Raw genomic sequence first — 20,724 nt, 5'->3', positions numbered from 1 at the left:
CGCAGAGAACAATTGGACAGATGTGTGGAAACGGGCCATGATGAAAAAAAGAAAAAAAAACATTCATATTTCTTTAGTCTGACACCCAGCTGCAGCATGGAGTGCATCTGAGTAAAGCCTGTGACCGCCTCATGGAAGGCCAAATCCAAGCGCCTGTCTGCTTTTATTGCAAGATTGTGGAGGGAAAGAGGGGGGAGGGGTGCACGGAGGTCGAGTGTGTGTGGAGGGCAGGAGGGTTGGCAGGAACAGCAACAATGAGCTCATGTTGGCCCTTCCCATCTTGGCTTGACTTCTGCTTTATCCCCCAGGGGCCATCGGCGCGGTGTAAGCTCTACGGTGAGGTGTTTCGGGCCGCCTTTGTTGAACCACAGTGGGAGCGAGGGAACATTGCTGGCGGTGGGCACAGCCATGTTGGATTAAGATGGTAAAGGGCACACAGTGACCAGTCCCGCAGCGCTGTTTGTTTTGGCAGCATGTCTACGGGAATGAACACACACACTCTCAGCTGAGCCCGGCCGATGCCAGCGTCGGACGCAGAACTGAGACTCAGCAGACGTAGATGTAGGCCGCGTAAATGGAAACGAGTTCTATCCTTAGAAACACTGCGATTGTTTGTTTGTTTACCGTGTATGAGTCAGAGCAGCTTTGAGAGGGAGATGTTGTTCACACCCACACACACAGCGAAAAGGCCATAATGCGGGCCTTTGTTCTGTGTCCACATGAAGAGATCAAAAATGGGTCAAAAAGGCATTCCCAACACTGAACAAAGGAATCTTCCCCCTACGAGACATGGGCGTTGACGGCCTCCACATGAAAGCCCCCAGTCGACTTCAACATTATTCTCGCCAAAAAGCCTATGCAGAAAGTGACCAGGTTGAACTTCATCTTTTAAGACTGTAGATTCCCGTTTTACAGTGACAGATTTCAGGGTAATTCGCCAAAAAAGCAGGAAGAGGAATTGACTGCAGGGTCATTTGAGTTCGAGCCAGTAAATAGCTGAAAATAAAAAAAAAAATCTGGGGGAAGTTTGCAAGTTGGCTTCAGATGGTGGACAATTGAAACGCCTCTGCATCCACTTCATCCTGAATGTGCATGCAAGACTTAAGGAAGTTGCCATTATTTACGCAAAGAAGCCTTATTCAAATATAAAAGTGTTTGCAGACGTTTTACAGGAGGAAACTGTCACCACATTGCAGCCAGCACAGGACAGGACGCAGGACCTTTCTGTTAAGAGAATAGGAGGAAGCGCTGCCAACACCCTATTGGGCCTTACTGGAAGCGCAGTGTCATCTGGATTTCCTTACATGACATGTGTGTGTCACTTCTCGCCCGCCAGGAGGAATATAGTGATTGGCAGGCAGACAAAAACAGATAACAGCGTGTAATAGATGCCTTAACAACACCGCACAGGGCATACTTGCATAGAGCAGGAAAGCAGGCCTCAGGTGGATATACTTCTCCTGTAAAGTCTTCATTAGTTCAACGCAGGATTCCCAGCAACATAAGTATGTGTTAATGTGACTGCCGGGATGCTATGTATGAGGTTTTATTGTCAGGACAACCTCAGAGGCTGCATACATCCACCTTAATGTAATTGCAGTTTAAACCGTGTTACTGTAATTCCACTGTTAACAGCAGCAACATCCTAAAAACTGTCACCAAAATAAAGTCAGAAGTCAGTCAGCTGCGCTGTGCGCCGGCTCGGTGGAGGTGTGCGTTTGGTTAACAAAGATGTCATTTTGATGCCAGCCTGAGGGTGACGTGTGACGAGAATGGGTGGATGCTGACACCTAGTGGATGATACCGTTCCACCAGAGCGCGGTGAGCCCAGAGGACGCTGGATCAATGTGACTGTCACTTACACTGTGGGTCCATCTGGATGATTAATTACTCGCCTACAGGCGCCCTGCATGCACAATGAGCCTGTGATAAAGCTTGAGTAATTCCTGTTTATCAAAAAGCCATCACAAAGCCATTAGCGCCCTTTTACTGCTGTATTAATTGTTAATGTGTTTGTTTACGGGCTATTGATACATTTCCAGACATTTTATTTCCATACATGGCATAGTTCTGTTTATTTATGAGCAAAAACTCACCTGCTCTGTGCATTTATACACAATCCCTTTCAAACCATGCTAGCACTGTACTACTGGTGACCCCATCTGACACCATCTCTGATACCATTGACAGGTTAGGGATTGAGATTGACTGAATTACAGTGCAGTGGGGGAGGGTGTGGACCTCCACTCAGCTCTAAGGGCCGTTTTAGCCTCTTTCAGCTTATTGTTTTGATTTTACATGCCGCGACTTTACAGTCTCGTCATCAGTGCTTTTTTTTTTTTTTTTTTTTTTTTTTTTTGCAGAAATGCTCGTGCTCCCTTCCAAACCGCAGACAAAGTTAGTGAACAGTTTGGTGGAAATGCACTGGAGCATTTAATTGGTAAAAGTCAATTATTTCCCTCAGAGAGGAGAGGAGAGTAACAACAAAAGGGCGTGTGTGAACACTGAACGTAAATTCGATTGCACAAAACACTCCAGATCAATGCTAATGCGTCTGCTGGACGTGTAAACATGCAGCCATTTGCTATACGCTCTTAGCGTGCAAGTGAAATTCATGTGACGCTCTAATAACAGCTGGTGGAGAAATTTAACAAAGGAAGCATTTTGTCATTTCAACAATGATGTCAAAAGTCCTCACATCTGTCCAAAAAGCAGCAGAAGTTTACTTTTCTTCTTGTTTTTTATTGTCTTCCCTTCCTGCAGTTTAACCTCAGCATCGACAACAATTGCTGCTGTTTATTTTGGGGCTTCCATGAATTTTCCCACGTGGACCCATAGAAGCCTCTGGCCCTTCAGATTTAGAGGAAAACGTAATACTTTTGCAGGTTCATATAAGCTTAGACAGAGAATGTCATAAGGATTCAGGTGGTGTCTTGAATCAAATTAGAGGCCATGTGTGTCGTGGTTTATTGGGTTAGCAGGTCTCTGGAAGGCATGACGCCATCACAGCCGCTGCAGCCAGCCTGCATGATATTCCCAGGTAGCAGCGTGAAGCCTGTTTCTCACTGACAATTTACCTCATGCCCTCTTTGCATTATTTGCCGGCTTCATTTAACCTTATTAGCCTCACAATGTCGGTGGCTGCTGGCGCTATGAAGGAAGCTGCACGGCGGAGATAAGAATGCATTTAGCTTTGACGGGAACAATTTGTCATTGTCCTTGGAAATAAAAGCAGCGAGACGGGCAAGTGAGAGGGTGACAAAGGTGGAGGGAAAATAGAGCCATTTGTCCTGTTCCCTCTACCTTTTCCTCCCTCTTGGGTCACAGCAGACAGTAATGTGCAGCTTTCATCAACAGGAAGTGGGACTGCTCTATTCATAGAGGGGAATTTGTGATCCATCCCTCCATTCATCATATTCTTTCTCTACACTTGTGTTTTGATCTTCCTGTCTGAATGTTCTGTTTGCAAACCAGCCACGGAGGCTTTCTTGTTCTGTTCCTTTTCAGCCAAAAGAATGGAGATACAGCTTCCCAACACAAGCCAAGTCTTCATAAGGAAATTGCAAGTCAGGGTTACAATGATGCAGCATTTCAAGCGCATTATAGCTGAGTCTGATCCATTTAAATAGGATTAAACATACCATTATTACATACATATAATTCTCTATGACGTTTGGCGACAAAATGTGTGCCATAAAAACAGGTATCATCCATTAGTACACTGGACACCATATGCAGATAAAAAACTCGGGCTGGGACAATATGCTTGGAACGGTCACATTACTTGGGTGCAGATTTGATATGTGCTGCAGTTCTTAATTGCTAATCTCTGCTGCGATATTATGATTTATTGCAATTTTTGTTTGCTTTTTTAAAGCTATATTGTGAGAAAAAGTTGAATCATACACTTCTAGACACTCTACATGATCTAAAAAAAAACCAGAGCGCATTACTTGCTGCCACACCGCACACGAAAACGGCAAGTAAAATACTTTGTGCTGCTACATTTATCTGTTCCTGCTCATCGAGCCAGCGCAATAAGAAAATAAAAAATTAAATACAACTTTGAACAGAGCCCCTGAAAACTGCACGCAGCACAAATATGAGCCTTTAAATCAAACTTTCCCGATGCTTAGATGAATCAGTTTTTTCCCACCCTTGCTCTATACCTTTCTTAAAAGTTTAAAGTTGGACAAATAGATATATAAGCCTATAGCTAACACTGCTTATGATTAGCTGTAGTAGTGGCTACAGGCACAAGGCCAGCCACAGTATCAGAGTAAAATGTGCAAAATATGTCAGACCTGTAATTCAAAGTTTACAGACAAAACCCTATTTCTGTACATTTTGGTATCAAATGTTGTTGTAAAAACATCAGCAATACATTAACTAAAATTCTAAACTGCTTGAGCATCAATAATTAAAAGCAAATACCAAATAAATGTGTGCTGTAGCCCAATGTAATAAGCTTTGTGGCTGCACTGAGACATTACTCAAACCTTTCTGAACATAAAGGGAATAAAAGAGTGTATTAAGATCTTCATTTTATTCCGCCGAGCCATTTTAATTTAGCTCTGACAATGAAATATGGACTCCGTGTGGCACTACATATATAAGGCCCTCGTGATATTACGTAGTTTTTTTATTGCTTCAGATTTTTACTGGCAAAGCTGATCAAGTCTTTTCCTTCAGATGTCAGGTCCTCATTTCAGAGTCATGTGCAAGTTTTTCTGTAGGTCACTCGCCTCAGCATTTCCAATTTGTGTGCCGTGCGATTTACACGTTTACCCTTGTGTGAGCGCTTCCTCCCATTTCATCACTCACCTGAGCAGCCCGCGCTCCCATCGCAGGAAACAAGTGAAGATGAGATACGTGGCTTCATCTTCAATTTCCAGAATGAGCCCATTACTATTGGTGCTCACTGAGCAAGGGACAGGTCTAATTAACTTTTCAAGTGGCAAGAGAAAACACATCTTATTCATGTTCCTCCGGGGACTGAGTCCCTCCTCGGTTTATGAGACCACTCAATCCTGAGGCATCAGCTCTGCACGCCCCTCGAATGCGGCGCCGGATTGAAGTGACGTGAAGTGTCCGTGTAGGTTAAAGATTTAAGTTGCCACCGCAGCGTGGAGGAAGGATGGTCTGAATCAGAATGTGGAGATGAAAGGAAGAATATATTATACAGAACATAAATTTTAAGGATGTACTGGATTCCTAAATGGATGTGCTTTCAGATCTGAAGGCCGTACAGTAGCACCACTTTAGTTCCCTCATCAGGGGTCACTTATTTTTCCTGTCCAGTATATACACCACAGTGTGCTGCATCTTGTAAGAGTCCCTTTGTGTAAGAATTACAGGCAGAGAACAATCTCCAAGGGAGTCCAGAATTTCATAGATTTCAGCCACGCTAATGAGCTGCCTTCACAGCTACAGTAGCAGTTCTTAATAACGTGTTATTGCTGGTGTGATCCGCCCTATTCAAAGTGTTGATGGGGTGCGTTAAAATAACTTCATCACATCTAACACTAGCTCATAAGACAGGAAGTCAAAGTTGCTGTTAACAACATCGCAGGGGCCAAACTTGAAGACAGCACAGGGCTCATTTTAAACCCTCCTTCACTAAATAACTCTGCCTTTTCCATTGTGCTCCGCTTGAATGCGCTTTCATGAGGGATGGTCCATCAGTGCCACAACGCCTCTCCACAAGGGCGAAATCCCTCTCGGCACTGTGAAATTCAGGAAGACTGTTGACCTCGAGGCGGTGATGTATTCACTTTTCTGTAACCTTTCAGTGAGTGGCTTGTTCATTATGATGATAGACCTACTGAAAGAAAGAAAGGGAAAAAAGGGCCTGACGGCAGCGACAAGCAGCGCTACATGCTTGTTAATCACGGTAAATCAATAGATCACTTTGGAAAATAACTATAATGCTTTCTGACCTTTTTTTATGTAAAATATTGCTCGTACATCCACTGTGAATGTTGAATGCCTGTATTATAGACTAGGGGTTGACAACCTTTTTGATGAAGTGCCTTTTTAAAAGATTGTCTGTTGTCTTCTTTTCTGTGTTATTCAGGGAAAAAGTTATAGTGCAGCCAGGGAGGATTCACACACAGAGAACAGCAAAGTCATTCAGATCTAAGTTTGGACTTCAAGTGTTTCTATTCAACAAATTACAGGGATGTACAGGGGTGAACACTTTTACTGTGCAAAATGAGGCATGCATTATGAGTCACCCTACATGTGGGGTACTCCACAGGTGCACCTGGTCTATCTGTGTGAAACATGCATCTGCACAAGGGATTTAATAATTTTGTCCACCTTCTTGCACGTATCAAATGTGGCAGCCAATACGTCGGAAAACCAAGACGACAGCTTGAATTCAGAATCAGGTGACAGCAGCAGGTGGGAGTCATTCTATTTAGGATCAGACATTCTGTGGCACTGACACATGATTATTAGCTGTCGTGGCAAAAACGTTGATCAAATTTTACTCCAGTGTGAAAGCAGATGTGTCCTCTGCCTTTAAATGAAGAATCAGCCATGACATGTTTTCTGGGACTCAATATTATTGCCCTTCTGTATCGTATATGAGAACATGTATGAAACATACGAGACAAACTATCTTGATATAAATGAGAATGCTTCAGTACTATGGAGTTGTATAATGACATGCTGGCAATTGGCTTCATGTGTAGTCAATCAAGCGCTGGTTGAGTGATGAGGTGCACCTGTGGAGAAGCCCACATATAGACTGACTAATCGTGCATGCCTCATATTGCACTGAGGGAAGTCTAACACGGACTGAAACGTTTCACTGTCTTACAGGCCTGTAATGTACTAAACAGAAAATCTAGAATCAAAGTTAAGTTTTGCAGAGGCAGCAAATGTCAAAAAGGGAAACATCCACATCTGGGATGAAAAAAAAGAAAAAAGAAGACCAGGATAAAGAGCTCTGCTGTGCAAATTCATGTGTGCTACAGGTTAACAGATGCCAGTCAGTATGATATCTGGCCTTGCTTTCCTTTGCTGAGCTCCATTATCTGGGGGTCATGTGTAGTCACTTGAAGTTGTACACAAGCTTTGTCAGATTTTTTGTTTTTCGCTCGGGTCAACGCTTCTGACAGACATGGGAATTTCTCGTTTTCTCGATGTTATTGTCTCTAAAAGCTCTGAGCTACAGAGGGAAGCCTTCTTATTATATTTCCCCTCAGTCAATGTCTTCCCAGGTTTTGCAATGCACTGAGCGAAGCCATAGCTTGCCGTGGTGGCATGATTTTTAGCAGTAGCAAGGACAAAGAGTTTGCTTACTTCCCGTACCTGCACGTTTGAAAGATTCAGCCTTGTCTGCTTCATCCTTGAAGTTTAGCAAACAACATTTTTAAGATGTTGCACATACTGTACCTTTACGCAAGCTTTCTTTCTTCCCGGTCGCAATCTGCAAAGAAGGCAATGAGTACTAGCCAACCAGAGGCACAGTAAGGAAGGTCTTTGTGGAATGTGTGCAGGAGAAATAAACCATTAAAGTACCGTAAATAACAGGCCGCAAAACTGCCATTGGCTGTGACAGAGGTAATTTGGCATGCAGATGAGAGCGCACCAACATTACCAAAAAAAAACCTCTCTTGTACACTCAAGCTCCAATGCTGAAAATGGCCACAGTGTGAATATGATCTGTTCCTCGTGTGGCATTGGTGACACATACTAGTGGTGGCACGTGTGCCAAAGGCTGTTGACCCATTAGACATATGATCACATTAGGGTCCAGTTAAGTCTATGAGCTCCTAAACAGCTTGGTATCAAGGACATTTCAAAAGACTCTTCTGCTGCGCCAAAGTCTACAACTGGAGACAAAGGCAAATTTCACAAAGGCAGCTTAAAAGCCATCTCACCAAACAAGAGGATTCAATGTGCAGGAAAGACCAACTCCGATTCCAAAAAAAGCTGTGACGCTGTGGAAATAAAAACAACCATTTGCTAACAAACTGTGTTTACCTACAAGTGCTCCTGAGCCCTTGTAATAATCTCCTTTATGCAATCATGTGTTCACAAAGTCGTGAACCTCGCTCCATCCTTGTGAGCAACTGAGCTTTCCCAGGATGCTCCTTTCATACCCAATCATGATACTATCACCTGTTAACAGTCAACCTGTTTACCTGTAAATGTTCCAAACAGGTGTTTTTGGAGCGTTCCACATCTTTCCCAGTCCTTTGTTGCTCCTGTTGTTTGAAACATGTTGCTGCATCAAATTCAGAATAAGCAGATATTTACAAAAATCAGTGACGTTGATGAGGTCAATGGGCTGTTTTCAATTGAGTATATGTCAAAAAAAAATGATTCCGAAGTTATCGCATTCTGTTTAATTTAAGTTTCACACAACGTCCCAACTTTTTTGGATGAAAGGATGAAAACAGGTTGTGTTCCTGAAATAACTTCTGAACACTGAAAGCCTAGAGGTTGTCCAAAAGTGAAAATTACTGCACTCTGTCAAGGACAAGGACACAAACCAAAGAGTAATGGCTTAGCACCAACTTTGCTGTTCTTCTGCCAGAGCGGATTGAATTATTATGTTCCATAAAAGTTTAATGGGATTTCAGCCGGCCTAATATATAAAAGGGGGCTGCGAGACTGAGTCGCTGTGCTTCGGTCCTTCCTTTATAGCTCTGTGCTCTCTGTACCATCTGAGGCAGGATTACTGGGCAGGAAGCTGCCAAACAAACAGCTGAGTGGACACAATGTTTCATCGTTTGGATTTTGATTCACTGGCCGAGGCGCATTCAATCATGTAGCAAATCACATTTAGACAAACATGAGCACACCTTTTAATGCTATGGCCTCTATCTCTGCCACGAGCTCTGCTTTTCACATTACGATGCTGAGCAGCGTAATTTAGAAGTGTGTTTAGTGCAGGTCGGCATCTTAGGGTGGCAAATACCACTTACATCTCTAGTAGTCCAGAGTGCATCTCTTTAACCTCTGAACCCACTCTTCCTCAGCTCATCAACATTTTGATCCTACGTCTACTGAATTGAGATTTCACGTGTTGCTGTGTTCACAGCCATGCATTTGAGGAACAATGCAATACAGCTGAACAGGCGAATCAGTTTCTTGTTCGTAATCTTTTATAAAATTCCTATCAAACTGCCAGGAAACACGTCATATACTGTAGTTCATTCGGCTGTGATATTCAGTCGTCAGTGCACACACAAAAAGGCAGTAGGCCTTCACCCAACACTTCTGCCTCAGGGCCTCATGTCCTCACTTGTATTTGGAGTACTGCATTCAGTCCAGAGGAAAACGTCCTGTTTAGGGAGGCTAAAAGCAAAAGTTCCTTGACCTTTTTTTTGTTCAGTTGTTTTTTGAACACTTCATATTTCTCACTATTTTAAACATATTTCTCCTTTTTTTCATTTCTAAGAAAAACACATTTGCAAAGCCATTTGTGGATCTTCTAGAACCTGCACTGTTTACGCTGCCTTGCTGTCACCTTCTCCACCTCTTTTAATGGCCTCTACAGCTTATTTCCCACACAAAAGGCAGTAGCGTACTGAATATTATGAACTCACTTTTGTGTTAAACTTGTTGCCACAGCATCTCCAGTGGGCTGTATGTGCAAATATATTGTGAATAAATGCAGCTTTTACAGACAACAACGCATTGGTGAGATGAGTTATCCTGAGGCTAACTTCTTTACGCAGTTGTTTTTCTGTCTCACTCCTGATGTGCTTCATTTACATTCAGAGGCAGCCAGTCCCAATTCGACTGAGGCTAGACTCAGTAAGACTTGCAAGACTTGTTGTCTCAGAATCGTGCTATGTATACAATAGCTAATACACAGTGCATATAATCATGATTTTTTAGATGATATTATTGTCTCATAACACAAAACTCTGCTGACATTTGATCAATGTGGCCTTTTTCTGTTGCCTACTTACAGTATTCAAGCTACAGCTGGATTCATGTTTCATTGATGCCACAGTAAATTTAAAAACTTCAGCCTTTCAGTAATGAAAGTGTAAGGAAGGTTTGTTACGAAAGAGAAAAAGAAGACAAAAAGACAATGCGTTTGACAGCAATGCAAAGGGGTCATTTGTCGATGTTCACAGTGATCTTTTTACTTCCAGTAAGCAGAAAGGAGAAGTCACATTTCTAGAAATGGACAGCACAGACACAATATTACAATATCTAGCCGTTAACGACTGCAAAGCAAGCAGCAACACATGCACATATTCTGTATCGCCGAAAGCAGCTTGCGGGATCCCCCAGAGTGCACTTACCTTCGGCCCTGTTTGCATGATTAATGCATCTACCGGTAGGATGGTTACAGGAAGTACCAGTTTGTGAGCAGGAGGCACAAACTAACATTTTTGATGTCTCTCTAAATGTCACAATTCTCAGCAGCCATAACTGTCTTAACTTCTATATCATCATCCAAATTCTAACCGCTTTCCAAAAGCTGCGAGATGCAAATTTCTCCCGCGCGTGGATAAACAACACAGCAGCTGTGAAATATAGCCTATGAGTTGTGCCCGTGTGCTGGAGTGGCTTCATAGCCTGGTGGTTTTCTGCTGCAGAATCAGCAATGTTTTCACTTGAAAGGAATACCACTGATATGCACCACATTTAAATACAGTATAACAAATGGGTGCAGAGGAGGTGCAGCAGCTCTCCTCAAGCTGAAAAGCCTCATATAGCGTGCGTCAAAGAGAAAACCGTCCCATTCAACTTCACTTCTCATTCTGCCTGCGTTCGTATTGCAAAGGCAGTGAATTTGCATTTGGGTGAACAGATGAAGCTGTTTTCTGTAAACCGCTACAGAGTTGTATACATGTATATATATAAGGACTGAAACATGGCAACAGAAGGCTGAAATGGCTGAGAAACACTTCAAAAGAGAGCAAAGACAGAAGGAAAAAAACTGCTTATCTATGCAGTAATTACCCTCAGAATGGGTCGCCTGTTTTTCTGTTTCTGTGGCCACATTTCCAACATCATTGTGGAGTGGGACAAAGGACAGAAAATGAGAGGATGAAAGGTAGCAGGGCACATAACAGGTAATCAACAACAAAAAAAAAAAAGATGTTCATCAGTGACTACCTGCACCTGATTTTGAAGCAGGTCATGTAAACAGCGTATTCCGTTTGGATATTCCAAATTAGGCCTTATTTTGAATGTAGCATTTTCTAACTAAGCACATTTAGAATATGCGTCTGAGTTTGGGGTTTTTACCACACACGGCCTCTTGTCTGTATATAGTCAGCTCTGCGTGTTGCCTAGCCAACAGCTTGCGACGCTGGTGTCGTGAAAAGCCCACATTTCTGGTCAGGAGAAACACACTACGTTTAAATGTTATGAAAGACTTGGATGCGCACAGGTGTTTGGATATTCGCAAATATCGCAGCGGCTTTTCAAGAAGGTGGCTGAACGAATGAAGGAGGGAAGCTGTGTTCAAATCTGACACAGACGGAAAACAAAAAAACACCTGCATGCAAACAGGACGATTAACAAACTATTCATTAGCCATGCAAGCAGCTTAGTAGGAATATTGTCTTTTTTGGAGTACGGGCAAAAAACAGAACATTTTGTGCATGTAAATGTAATCTGTGCGTCTATGGCTGCAGTTATGTAAAGCCAGTTTGCATCTACATTTTAGTTTTTTTGGCCTGTTTGTACTGATATATCTGTACAAACAGATATAATACCCCTCAACACTGTTTTTCCCCAAAATAAATAAACAAATAACAACAGCAATAACATACCATCCAAACTGTGTGCTTCTAGACTCACTCGGCCGTCAAAAGCATGAACCTATAACATGGCGACGGCTACACCAGAGTCATAGTGTCCCTTCATCTGCGTTATTCTTGCAGCTAGCATGAGCAGCAGGGCAGTGGCCACCTCCAGGCTGTAGGAGAGCCAAGCTGCAGCTAAGGACCAGCCGAAGGACACATCCACGTTGGCGAGGTTCTCTGGGGACACCATCCGCTGGAACTCCTCCATGGCCTGGTTGGAGTATTTGATGTAGGTGCTGACCCCGGTCAGGGTAAAAAGACCTGATGGCACACAGAAACAGACAGATGGCACCATTTAAAAAACCAACCCAAATTCCTTTGCACCTGGAACACGGAAATGGATCCATTGATGAGCTGCCTAATCACACACCATAATCACCATGATGTATTAAACTTAACCAGTTTTTACAGCGAGCTCATTAAGGTAATAATGCGGTAATTAGCACATTTTCACATAAGTCAAGATAAGATAATAAAAGACTTGCTAGTCCAATAATGAGAAACACTTAACATAATCTCAAAGCATTAAAGATTTAAAGCAGTTTCAAGAAAAACATTTTTCTCAGTCACATCCAAATTAATCTAGCAAGGTGCTTCTGAATTTAATCAGATCATTTTCTCCACAGGAGGAAGCTGTGATGCAAGTTTCTACCGCGTTTTGTTTCTGACTTCTTCTTATTTCTTCCCAAACAGACAAATGACGCTTCTGAGTTAAGAGTTACCGCAGAGGTGGGCTGAAAGCAGCGACATATTGCCGAATGTCAGCTCCAAAAGACCTAAACTATCGAGTAGTCGCCATTACATGCAAGGTTCAGAATGACCTTTAGTGTGGCAACATGGAAGGCACAACCACTACACACTGCACAACCGTGTGCTTGTGGGCTTCTCTCTCCATGCAAAGACAGAAAGAAAGAAAGAAAGAAAGAAAGGACAGTCTGTCTTGCTCTCAGTGTCTATTGCAGATGATTAGACCTCCCAAACGGGCAAGATTTCACCTTTCCTTCTAGTTCACGTCAATTATGTAACTAAGTGTGGTTTTATGTGTACAGTTCCACTTTTATAGTTCCATTGCACTTTACGTGAGCTGCTGCTGCGCCACACATGGATCATCATGGATAAACATTTAGTATTGTGCTCACTTAATAAAGCCAAAACCTCTTAATGGAGTGAAGGTCGTTTTTTTTCTTTTTAAACAACCTTGAGTTGCAGCTTCAAGGCTGTTCAAGCTGAGAAAGAAGCAAATAGTGTCCAAGATGGAAATGTCAGTTTTGCAGGATCTCATGCTCCCAGAGGCCTGTCCACAGTCCAAAGAGACAGATTGATCAGTGCCGCAGTACGTGATGTGAGTGAAAACACCTACTGACACATAGTGTTTGGGTGTACCATCTCTCCTACTAACATTTCAAACTCAGGAAAAGGTTGCTAATGTGTTAAATAAGACGAAGGGGGAAAAACAGCAGAACAAAACACTGAAATCCATTACCCCTTTTCTGTTCACTTAATGTCAGAGGTGGTTTTGAAAGTGGAAGAGCTTGCAGCTCTTTTGATGTGGAGATGCGGACAGGACATTCGGTGCAAGGCATGAATTTAGCTCTCTTCAGTGTGACACGGGAGGCGGGGGGCACGTCAGCGCAGATGATGAGGTATATACAGTAATATAATGCCTTCTATTTCCGTGACAGATTCATCCAGCTAAACTTCATCCACACCCAGATCTAGATTCAAGCTCATTTCCTTTCAGTTCAAAATGCAACGTTTGATGGATATTCTACTTATTGTGCCTGGTCAACAGCTGAATCCGTCACGGTGAGGGAAAGAAGCAATCTCTCTGTTGCTGTACTGTTTATAAAGCGTGTCCTCCTAATACTGCCATGTAAGGCTTCTGCAGACCAGGTCTCCTCACCGGGTGATGCTCAGTTCCAGACTGGGGCTGTCTGAAGGTGCTGCATGAGGTGGTGAGGCATTTATGCCGAAGCAGTTCCAAACCCTCCGAAAACACTTTGAATTTAAAGATGTAAAGTATAACTATTAAACACACATTTTCTAGGATGTAGGGCAACTTTCCTCACTGAAAGGGCACACCAGAGGTCACTTCAACTATTTCGACCACGGGCGTTTTTTATTCTCTTCTATTGTGTGATATATAAAACAGTTAGTAATCATATATAGTCTGCAGCAGCGCTCTCAGCTCTGTGACCAAAGTTATTACCATTCATCCTGCGGGGAACATGACTGTTTTCCAATTTCAGGATAATCCATCCAATAGTTGCTGACATATTTTAGTCTTGAAAAAATAGCTGACTGGCCAAACAACTGACAGATTGTCATTACCACCCTTAGCATGGCTGATCACACCGAAATTCCTAACAGGAAATTAAATTCTGTTGATATAGGGAAGCCCTTTGAACCTCGGGATGACATGAGAAGGAGCCTGCTGATGATTTCAGGGGTGAATCTGACTGTCTCTCTCAATCAAAGACACAGTCTTCTGCAATTTTGTGCCACTTCATCATGATCAGCAATCACTGCTGTGATCAACACTGGTAGCTGTGTCTGTAATCATCGAGAAAATGGTGGTTTGGTGTCAAATTTCATGTTCCAGGTCATCAGGAACTAGCTTGCAATCATGATGTATGTTACGCAAATAAAAACAATGATCATTACCTAAGATTTGCTTTATTCACACCACTCTGCAGCATAGCCGTGTTTGAGAAGGGTGTCAAAACAAAAGCCATTTAACATATGGGAGTCCCTGCCAGAGCAGCATCACCATCACTCACAGTGTTGCTGTAATTGCATCTGAATGTAGCGTCTGAATGCTGTGTCCACTCACAAAACCTGACAAATCTGATCGAATACAGAGACTGAAGTCTTGCACAAGGCACTCACACTTTTCTCCTCACTTCCTGAGAAAAACCCCTTGTCCTCTCACTTTAATGGCACTGTGAGCGAAAAGGTCACCCCGTCGAATGGGATTTTGAATTCAAAATGTAGCTGTGGATTCTACCTATAACAGTCTTCTCCATCAGCATATGCAACACTAACCACAGTTTTCTCATCGGCCCTCAGTCTGTTGCTAAAGTCTAAGACGGCAAAAATGACAGCAGTTGCCTTTAGTCAGTAGTGAATCAAAAGTGAAAGAGAGCACCTGAAATAAAGAATTTTCAAGGTTTTCTAGTGTAGTGTAGTGTGGTTGACACACACAAAGACTCCTGTATGTGTACGATGTGCTGCCCACGCATTTTTTCTTGCGCTGGACGTCTTAACACAGTGACGATTCCCTTCAGACCTGCCTACACCGTAAGCACTCATAATTGCTACGGACTCACCAACACAAAAAAAGAAATATGTGTGGACTTACTGCCAAAGAGAAAGTAGGATGCTGATCCAGCCAGCAGGTTGGGACGGCTGGCGAACGAGCTGACGAGTCCCAAGATCCAGCCAAACACCAGCAGGACCAGGCTGAGGGGCAACACGATGACCACCACCTTGTGCAAGCCTGCAGACGCACATACAGAAGCACGACGGCCACTGTGCTTACAGATTTTAAAGGACTACGACTGTTACCGTGACTTCATTACAAGTCAGCTGGACGGCAAACTGCTGCTGAGTACAACCACTTTCAAAAGCAGCTCTGATTTTCAGATTGATTTCTGCCGTCCAGAGATGCATTGGTTTTCATTCCCATTGTCAGCGAGCATCAAGCATGTTGAGACTTGCTTAAGCTTCTCACAGTGGGCAATTTATTGCATTTCATTGACAAAATTGCAAACAGGGACTGTTATGTCTTATGAATTAGATTTTGTAACAACAAATTTCTCCAATTTCTGCTTTAAATCTTCCTCCTATATCAGATGATAAAGAAAGAGAAAAAAAACACCACTCACCAAGAAGGTGTCTTTCTGCCTCTGACAGGCTGGACATATTTGCTGTGAAAGAAGGGATGACTGAGCTCCTGTTTGCACCTGAAAATGTCAAGGGAAAAGGTTGCACACGACCGAGGATAGCAAATGGTGTCAGTTTTTATCCCAGAGTTGCACAATTAATAATATTCGGGAATGTAAGACATTGCATGAGTGAATTAATCAAACCAATTAAAGACGTCCCAAGAATTTCAGTGCATTTTCACTGCAGGTGACCGCTGCTTAAAGAGCTTCAAACTAAATGTTGTGCCGTGTGTATTTACTGGGTGAACAACAGCATTAAACTGTGCAGCCAACAATTATATTATACTGCAGCTGTGTCGAAGAAAATATCCTTTCTGCAGCCTCCTGCCTGTTTGTCTGTAGCTGCCTGCAAGGGGGGCTGAACACAGGTGTGAATGGTTGTAATTGCTACTGTTAATGCTAAGAAAAGGAAAAACTACAGTATCTAACATGTCTGTTTGTCCTGTGTGGTGTGCTAATCACTGAATGTAAACTGAAATATTCAAGAATCTTACTGAGGAGTTAATACCTCTGCACCAGGCTGTTGCTATCATTTATTTGTGCGAGCTAAAAGCACTGGCGTTGTCACCTCTTTGGAACATCCGTATCACAAAATTGATTTTCACTGCAAGCAGTTTTTGCACCTGAGTTTTCCAGTGGAGTGATGGGGGGAAATCAAGGCAACGCAGCAACATCGCGGACGCATGATCCATGAGCAATGTTAGATCCCCACAGCATCACATACAACCCAATACAAAAGGCTTCTCAAAATTACTCTATAGACTAAGAAGCAGCGCAAAAGTTATTCAGCAAAAATGAGGGCTGTGTCCAGTTTTATCAGAGCACAAACACCTTGCTTAGGTTATGCAGACTCTCTGAAAAAAAAGCTCACACAACCTACAGACTGTGATGTGCAGGCTTGAGTTGTCATACCTTCGTTAATTCTCCAGAGTCCAGAATGTGAACTCAGCTCGTCTGGACCTGTGTGGTTGGGTTTATTCACATCGATGATGTACCAGTAATCAGTCCCAATAGCCACAGCGAGGAGGCTAAAACTGAGCAAACCTGTAAACCCAGCAGTGAGGACCACCAGTTCGTACCTCATTATATACAGACCACACGCAGAGCGCAGTTACTGTAATACACTATGAAGTTTTTATATTTTTCTACACCGTAAAAAGATGCGCGATGCGTAAAAGCTCTCCAGATTGCTTCATCTCTGTGAAATGCTGCTTCTCCACGGCTACCACGGTCCTAAAATGTAGTTTAGGGTGGAAAGTGAGGAAAAAACACCGCAATCCATTAATTGTTTGCGTTGTTTACTTTAAAAGAAAAGAAAACAAGAGGAGAGGAGAGATGTGTCCACCTTACACACGGTCCTGCAATAGTGGTCGCCAGCGGCAGCAGCGCTCCTGGATTAATCCACAGAGTCAAGTTAAACGGAATAAAGCTCCACACTTCCGCGGCGGAATTCCAAAATAAAAGCACCACCGGGAAACATGCGCTGTGAAGCTGCTTAGAATGTTTTGTTTTGTTTTGGGTTTTTTTTTTTTGCAAAAAAGCACACATCCGGCTCCAGAGTAGTCAACTAACCTTGACGTGATGTAACTCAGTTATAGTGTTTTTTCAGCAACAGTGGCTGCTACTGTTGTAAAGATAACTGTACCCACCACACTCCTGTCCCTGCCATTGCAGTAGCAGTAGTAAATGAAAACGTAGCCTAGGATGAGGCAAAATACCGAGACTTCCTAAATAAAAGCCAACATTTAAGGCTTAGTACATCGCCTTGTGCACATACACTTAATAAAACATACATAAAAGTCCCTCGGCTTATTTGATAGACAAATTTAAGAAGTTCGGTTGTATAATATCCTGGTTAAATCAAATAATAATTTAAAACACTTACCTGTACTTTCTGACCAGGCACTTAGTCACCTGTCATACCGGAAGAGTCCTATAGGTGGGGCAAGTTAGCTAATTGACGTTGTGTGTCTAAATCGTGAAGAGTGCACGCGATACGTGTTGGAAGCTAACTGCTTTGTCGGCTAACGTTTTAAACAGTAGTTAGTATGAGTCGACAGTAACGGAGAACTGTTAAGTTACGCAGCGATGGACGCCTGTTAAACTAAGCTAGGCTATCTAGCTTTAGCACCGGTCTCTGAGGTAGGTGTTTTGTTGTTGTTGTTAGTTTTTTTTTACAATTGACTCCAGTCGATATGATTAAGCTTTTTTAAACAAAACTCAACAAACTGACAAATTAAGCACAACTATAAAACAAATTAATAAGCATTCGCCCCTTTCAAGTCAATAATGGAGGCAGCAGTTACAGCCTGGGGTCTGCGTGGGTCAGTCTGTCAGCCTTACACACTTGTAGAATACGTTTTTCACCCCAATTATTCCTTGTAAAACTGCCCAAGTGCTGTCAAGTGCCACAGGGGCAGGGAGTGGAAAAGCAATTTTCAATTCCAGCCTCAAATTCTCAGTCGGACTGAGGACGTGGCTCTGATTTGACCACTACTGCAGGACATTTTGAAGCCATTCCTGTGTGGCTTTATGGCTGTTCTACAGTGTGTTGGGTTGTTGTTTATCTCGCTGGAAAATAAATCTATCCAGTTCTCCTGCAGATTAGAAAACCTCTCTCTAGCTGTTATTTAAATGTATTTTGAAGTGGGAGTGGTGTAAAAGAAAAACAGCAGGGATGTAGAGGAGGATTTCAACATACAGTTTCTCCCTAGTGATCAAGTCCAGTCTACCACACTTGTGGGTGTAACTCTTTTTCATGTTGAGTGAGATTGAAGAAAATGTTCAAATTACACTGCGCTGAAATCAGTGCAGTGAGTGACATGGAAGGTCAAAAATAACCAAGTATAAATTTATTTCAGAACAAGTAAGAACAATGGACATGAAATCATAAAACTCAGGTATTAAGCTGTCATACTGTCACACAGTTAGAAAAGGTCAAGGAAGCAACTGGGCACTGCAGGATTATCCTTGACATTTTTGACAGTGACGCACTTTGCTCGCTGTGTTTGAGTATACCACTGTGTTGCAAGAGGATGTAGCCGGTGTCTTTGTTAAAAGGCACAGCCAGTATGAAGCCACTTGCTGTAGCACACACACCTGCTGGTGCCTAAAACTGCATCTTGACTTATTCATTTGACAAAATGATTGTTGCCTTGACAGCCTTCCTAAACGTTTTCAATCGGAAAAAAACAAACAAAAAAAAAAAACATGCGGACAAAGGTAGAATTGATTGTGGCCGCTTTTCATAAAAAGCCTAATTTTACACATTTACACCCGACATCAAGGAGAGGGAAAGATGGATTTGTCGAATGTAGGTTCTTCCAGAGCGCTGCAATTTTCAGAGGCATCAAAACTACTTGTAGCTGAGCTGCCTTTCAGTTCTTTCTGCTGAAACGCGTGTAGGAAAGTCAGAGCAGTTGATTGCATTAAATAGACTGTGCTTAGAAACTAAATTTATTTAATTTCTCCATTTAGTTCAGAGCCCATTGGCAAATTAATTATGACTTCATGAAGGTGACACCTCTGTGGTATGCAGATGCTATCTTTGGGACAATCCATCATGATTATTGAGTGGACAGTCTTTTATCAGAGTAACGTCAGTTCTGTTATTGAATGGCTCTGTTTAATGAGATGGTGTCTTTGCAGGACAGATTAAAAAATTACCTTATCATCATTGATACGATATCCATTTCATTGCAACGTAATTTAAGCTCCTGATTATCATTTAACCAACAGAGATTGATGTCTCACATGCACAGACAATGATGGTTTTGTATATTTTTAGTTTGCTGCAAAAAAGACAGATCACACGCGACATGTGCTTCATGGAAAAGTTACAGTATTGATTTCGTACCAGACTTTTGCACAATTTCAAGACAGACATGTTTTTATAGGGAGGAGAAGAGCTGCATTTGATTATCGCCCAGTTGAACAGCAGACGTAATTAGTGTTCAAAACAGATTATGTCCCTGATCCTCATCGTCTGTTACATGTTACAGAGACTACATTGCACAGATTATGTCTTGCATTGAAAAAATGGAATGACTAATTCAATCCAACAGTTTCACAAATGTAGCCTGCACCTGTGAACCTGTGTTAATTTGCAAATTCTTCACTAGAATTACTGAAATGTCATCTTAGGTGGAAAGCAGCAATGCTTTGATGTGCCAGTGTTGCTGTGGCTCAGTTAATTATTTCATCTTTTTAAAGGTTTTCACTGAGAACATCTGTCTTTTTAGCACTTTATTTTGCAGGCTTTGGTCAGTAAACTTTTAATGGAAAAAGCTTTGCATCACTTTAAATTAACAAGCATTTTAGTTTAGAATATTAGAGCTAAAATGCTTCATGTTTGGTGTGACCACACATCCCTACTGCTGGCTTGTGATGATAGCAAGATGAATAAGAATTGCCATGCCTGTCTCTTAAATTTGAATCACACATTTTTCACCTGCATAATTTCCACCGAGGGGTCATTAGATTGGTTTTGCTTTGTGTTAAGTAACATACAAGTCAGTCAGCGGCTCACCTCTGCTCTGGCACAGCCCCTAGTTTGAACTTTTTGAGAGCTTTTTGAAAAATTCGCACCTTCCTTCTACCATCCATGCCATCCATCAGCACATAGGTGTCATGCACATAATGCGATATGTGGTATGGTTGAACTAGTGCAAAGCAAATTATCTTCTGATGCATTTTGTGGATCACTGAATCTATTCTGTTTTTGCAGATTCATCGGAGGAATGCAGCAGACATTGACTAAGCCACATTATATCCAAACTGTGGAAGACAGTATGAAGATGTGTGAGCAGCGTGATGAGCCTACTGAGTGTCAGACGGTCAAAGGTAAGAAAGGCAGACATGAGAAATGAACCTCTCCTTGGTTCTGATAACAGAACCAGCTCTTTTTCCTGTCCAGTTTTCTGTCTTTACTCAGGAAACTGGTGTGTCACTCTGGCATTGTTCCTTTTGTTGTTGGCAGAAGTTAC

At 42.3% G+C, this 20,724-nt stretch overlaps 1 protein-coding gene across 1 annotated transcript; it reads right to left on the bottom strand.

Annotated features, from left to right (window-relative positions):
* Positions 1 to 11,808: 11,808 nt before the first annotated feature.
* Positions 11,809 to 16,827, bottom strand: LOC121621359 (transmembrane protein 235). The gene is made up of 4 exons (XM_041957792.1): positions 16,652 to 16,827; positions 15,680 to 15,757; positions 15,154 to 15,291; positions 11,809 to 12,053 (listed from the first exon to the last, which is right to left on the bottom strand). The coding sequence occupies exons 1-4, from the start codon at positions 16,821 to 16,823 to the stop codon at positions 11,809 to 11,811; spliced, it is 633 nt and encodes a 210-aa protein (XP_041813726.1). The 5' UTR covers positions 16,824 to 16,827.
* Positions 16,828 to 20,724: the final 3,897 nt, after the last annotated feature.

This window comes from Chelmon rostratus, chromosome 17 (genome assembly GCF_017976325.1).
Source record: "Chelmon rostratus isolate fCheRos1 chromosome 17, fCheRos1.pri, whole genome shotgun sequence".
NCBI classification, from domain to species: Eukaryota; Metazoa; Chordata; class Actinopteri; order Chaetodontiformes; family Chaetodontidae; genus Chelmon; species Chelmon rostratus.
The sequence above is the reverse complement of the archived record's forward strand: the minus strand, read 5'-3'. Positions and strand labels throughout refer to the sequence as shown.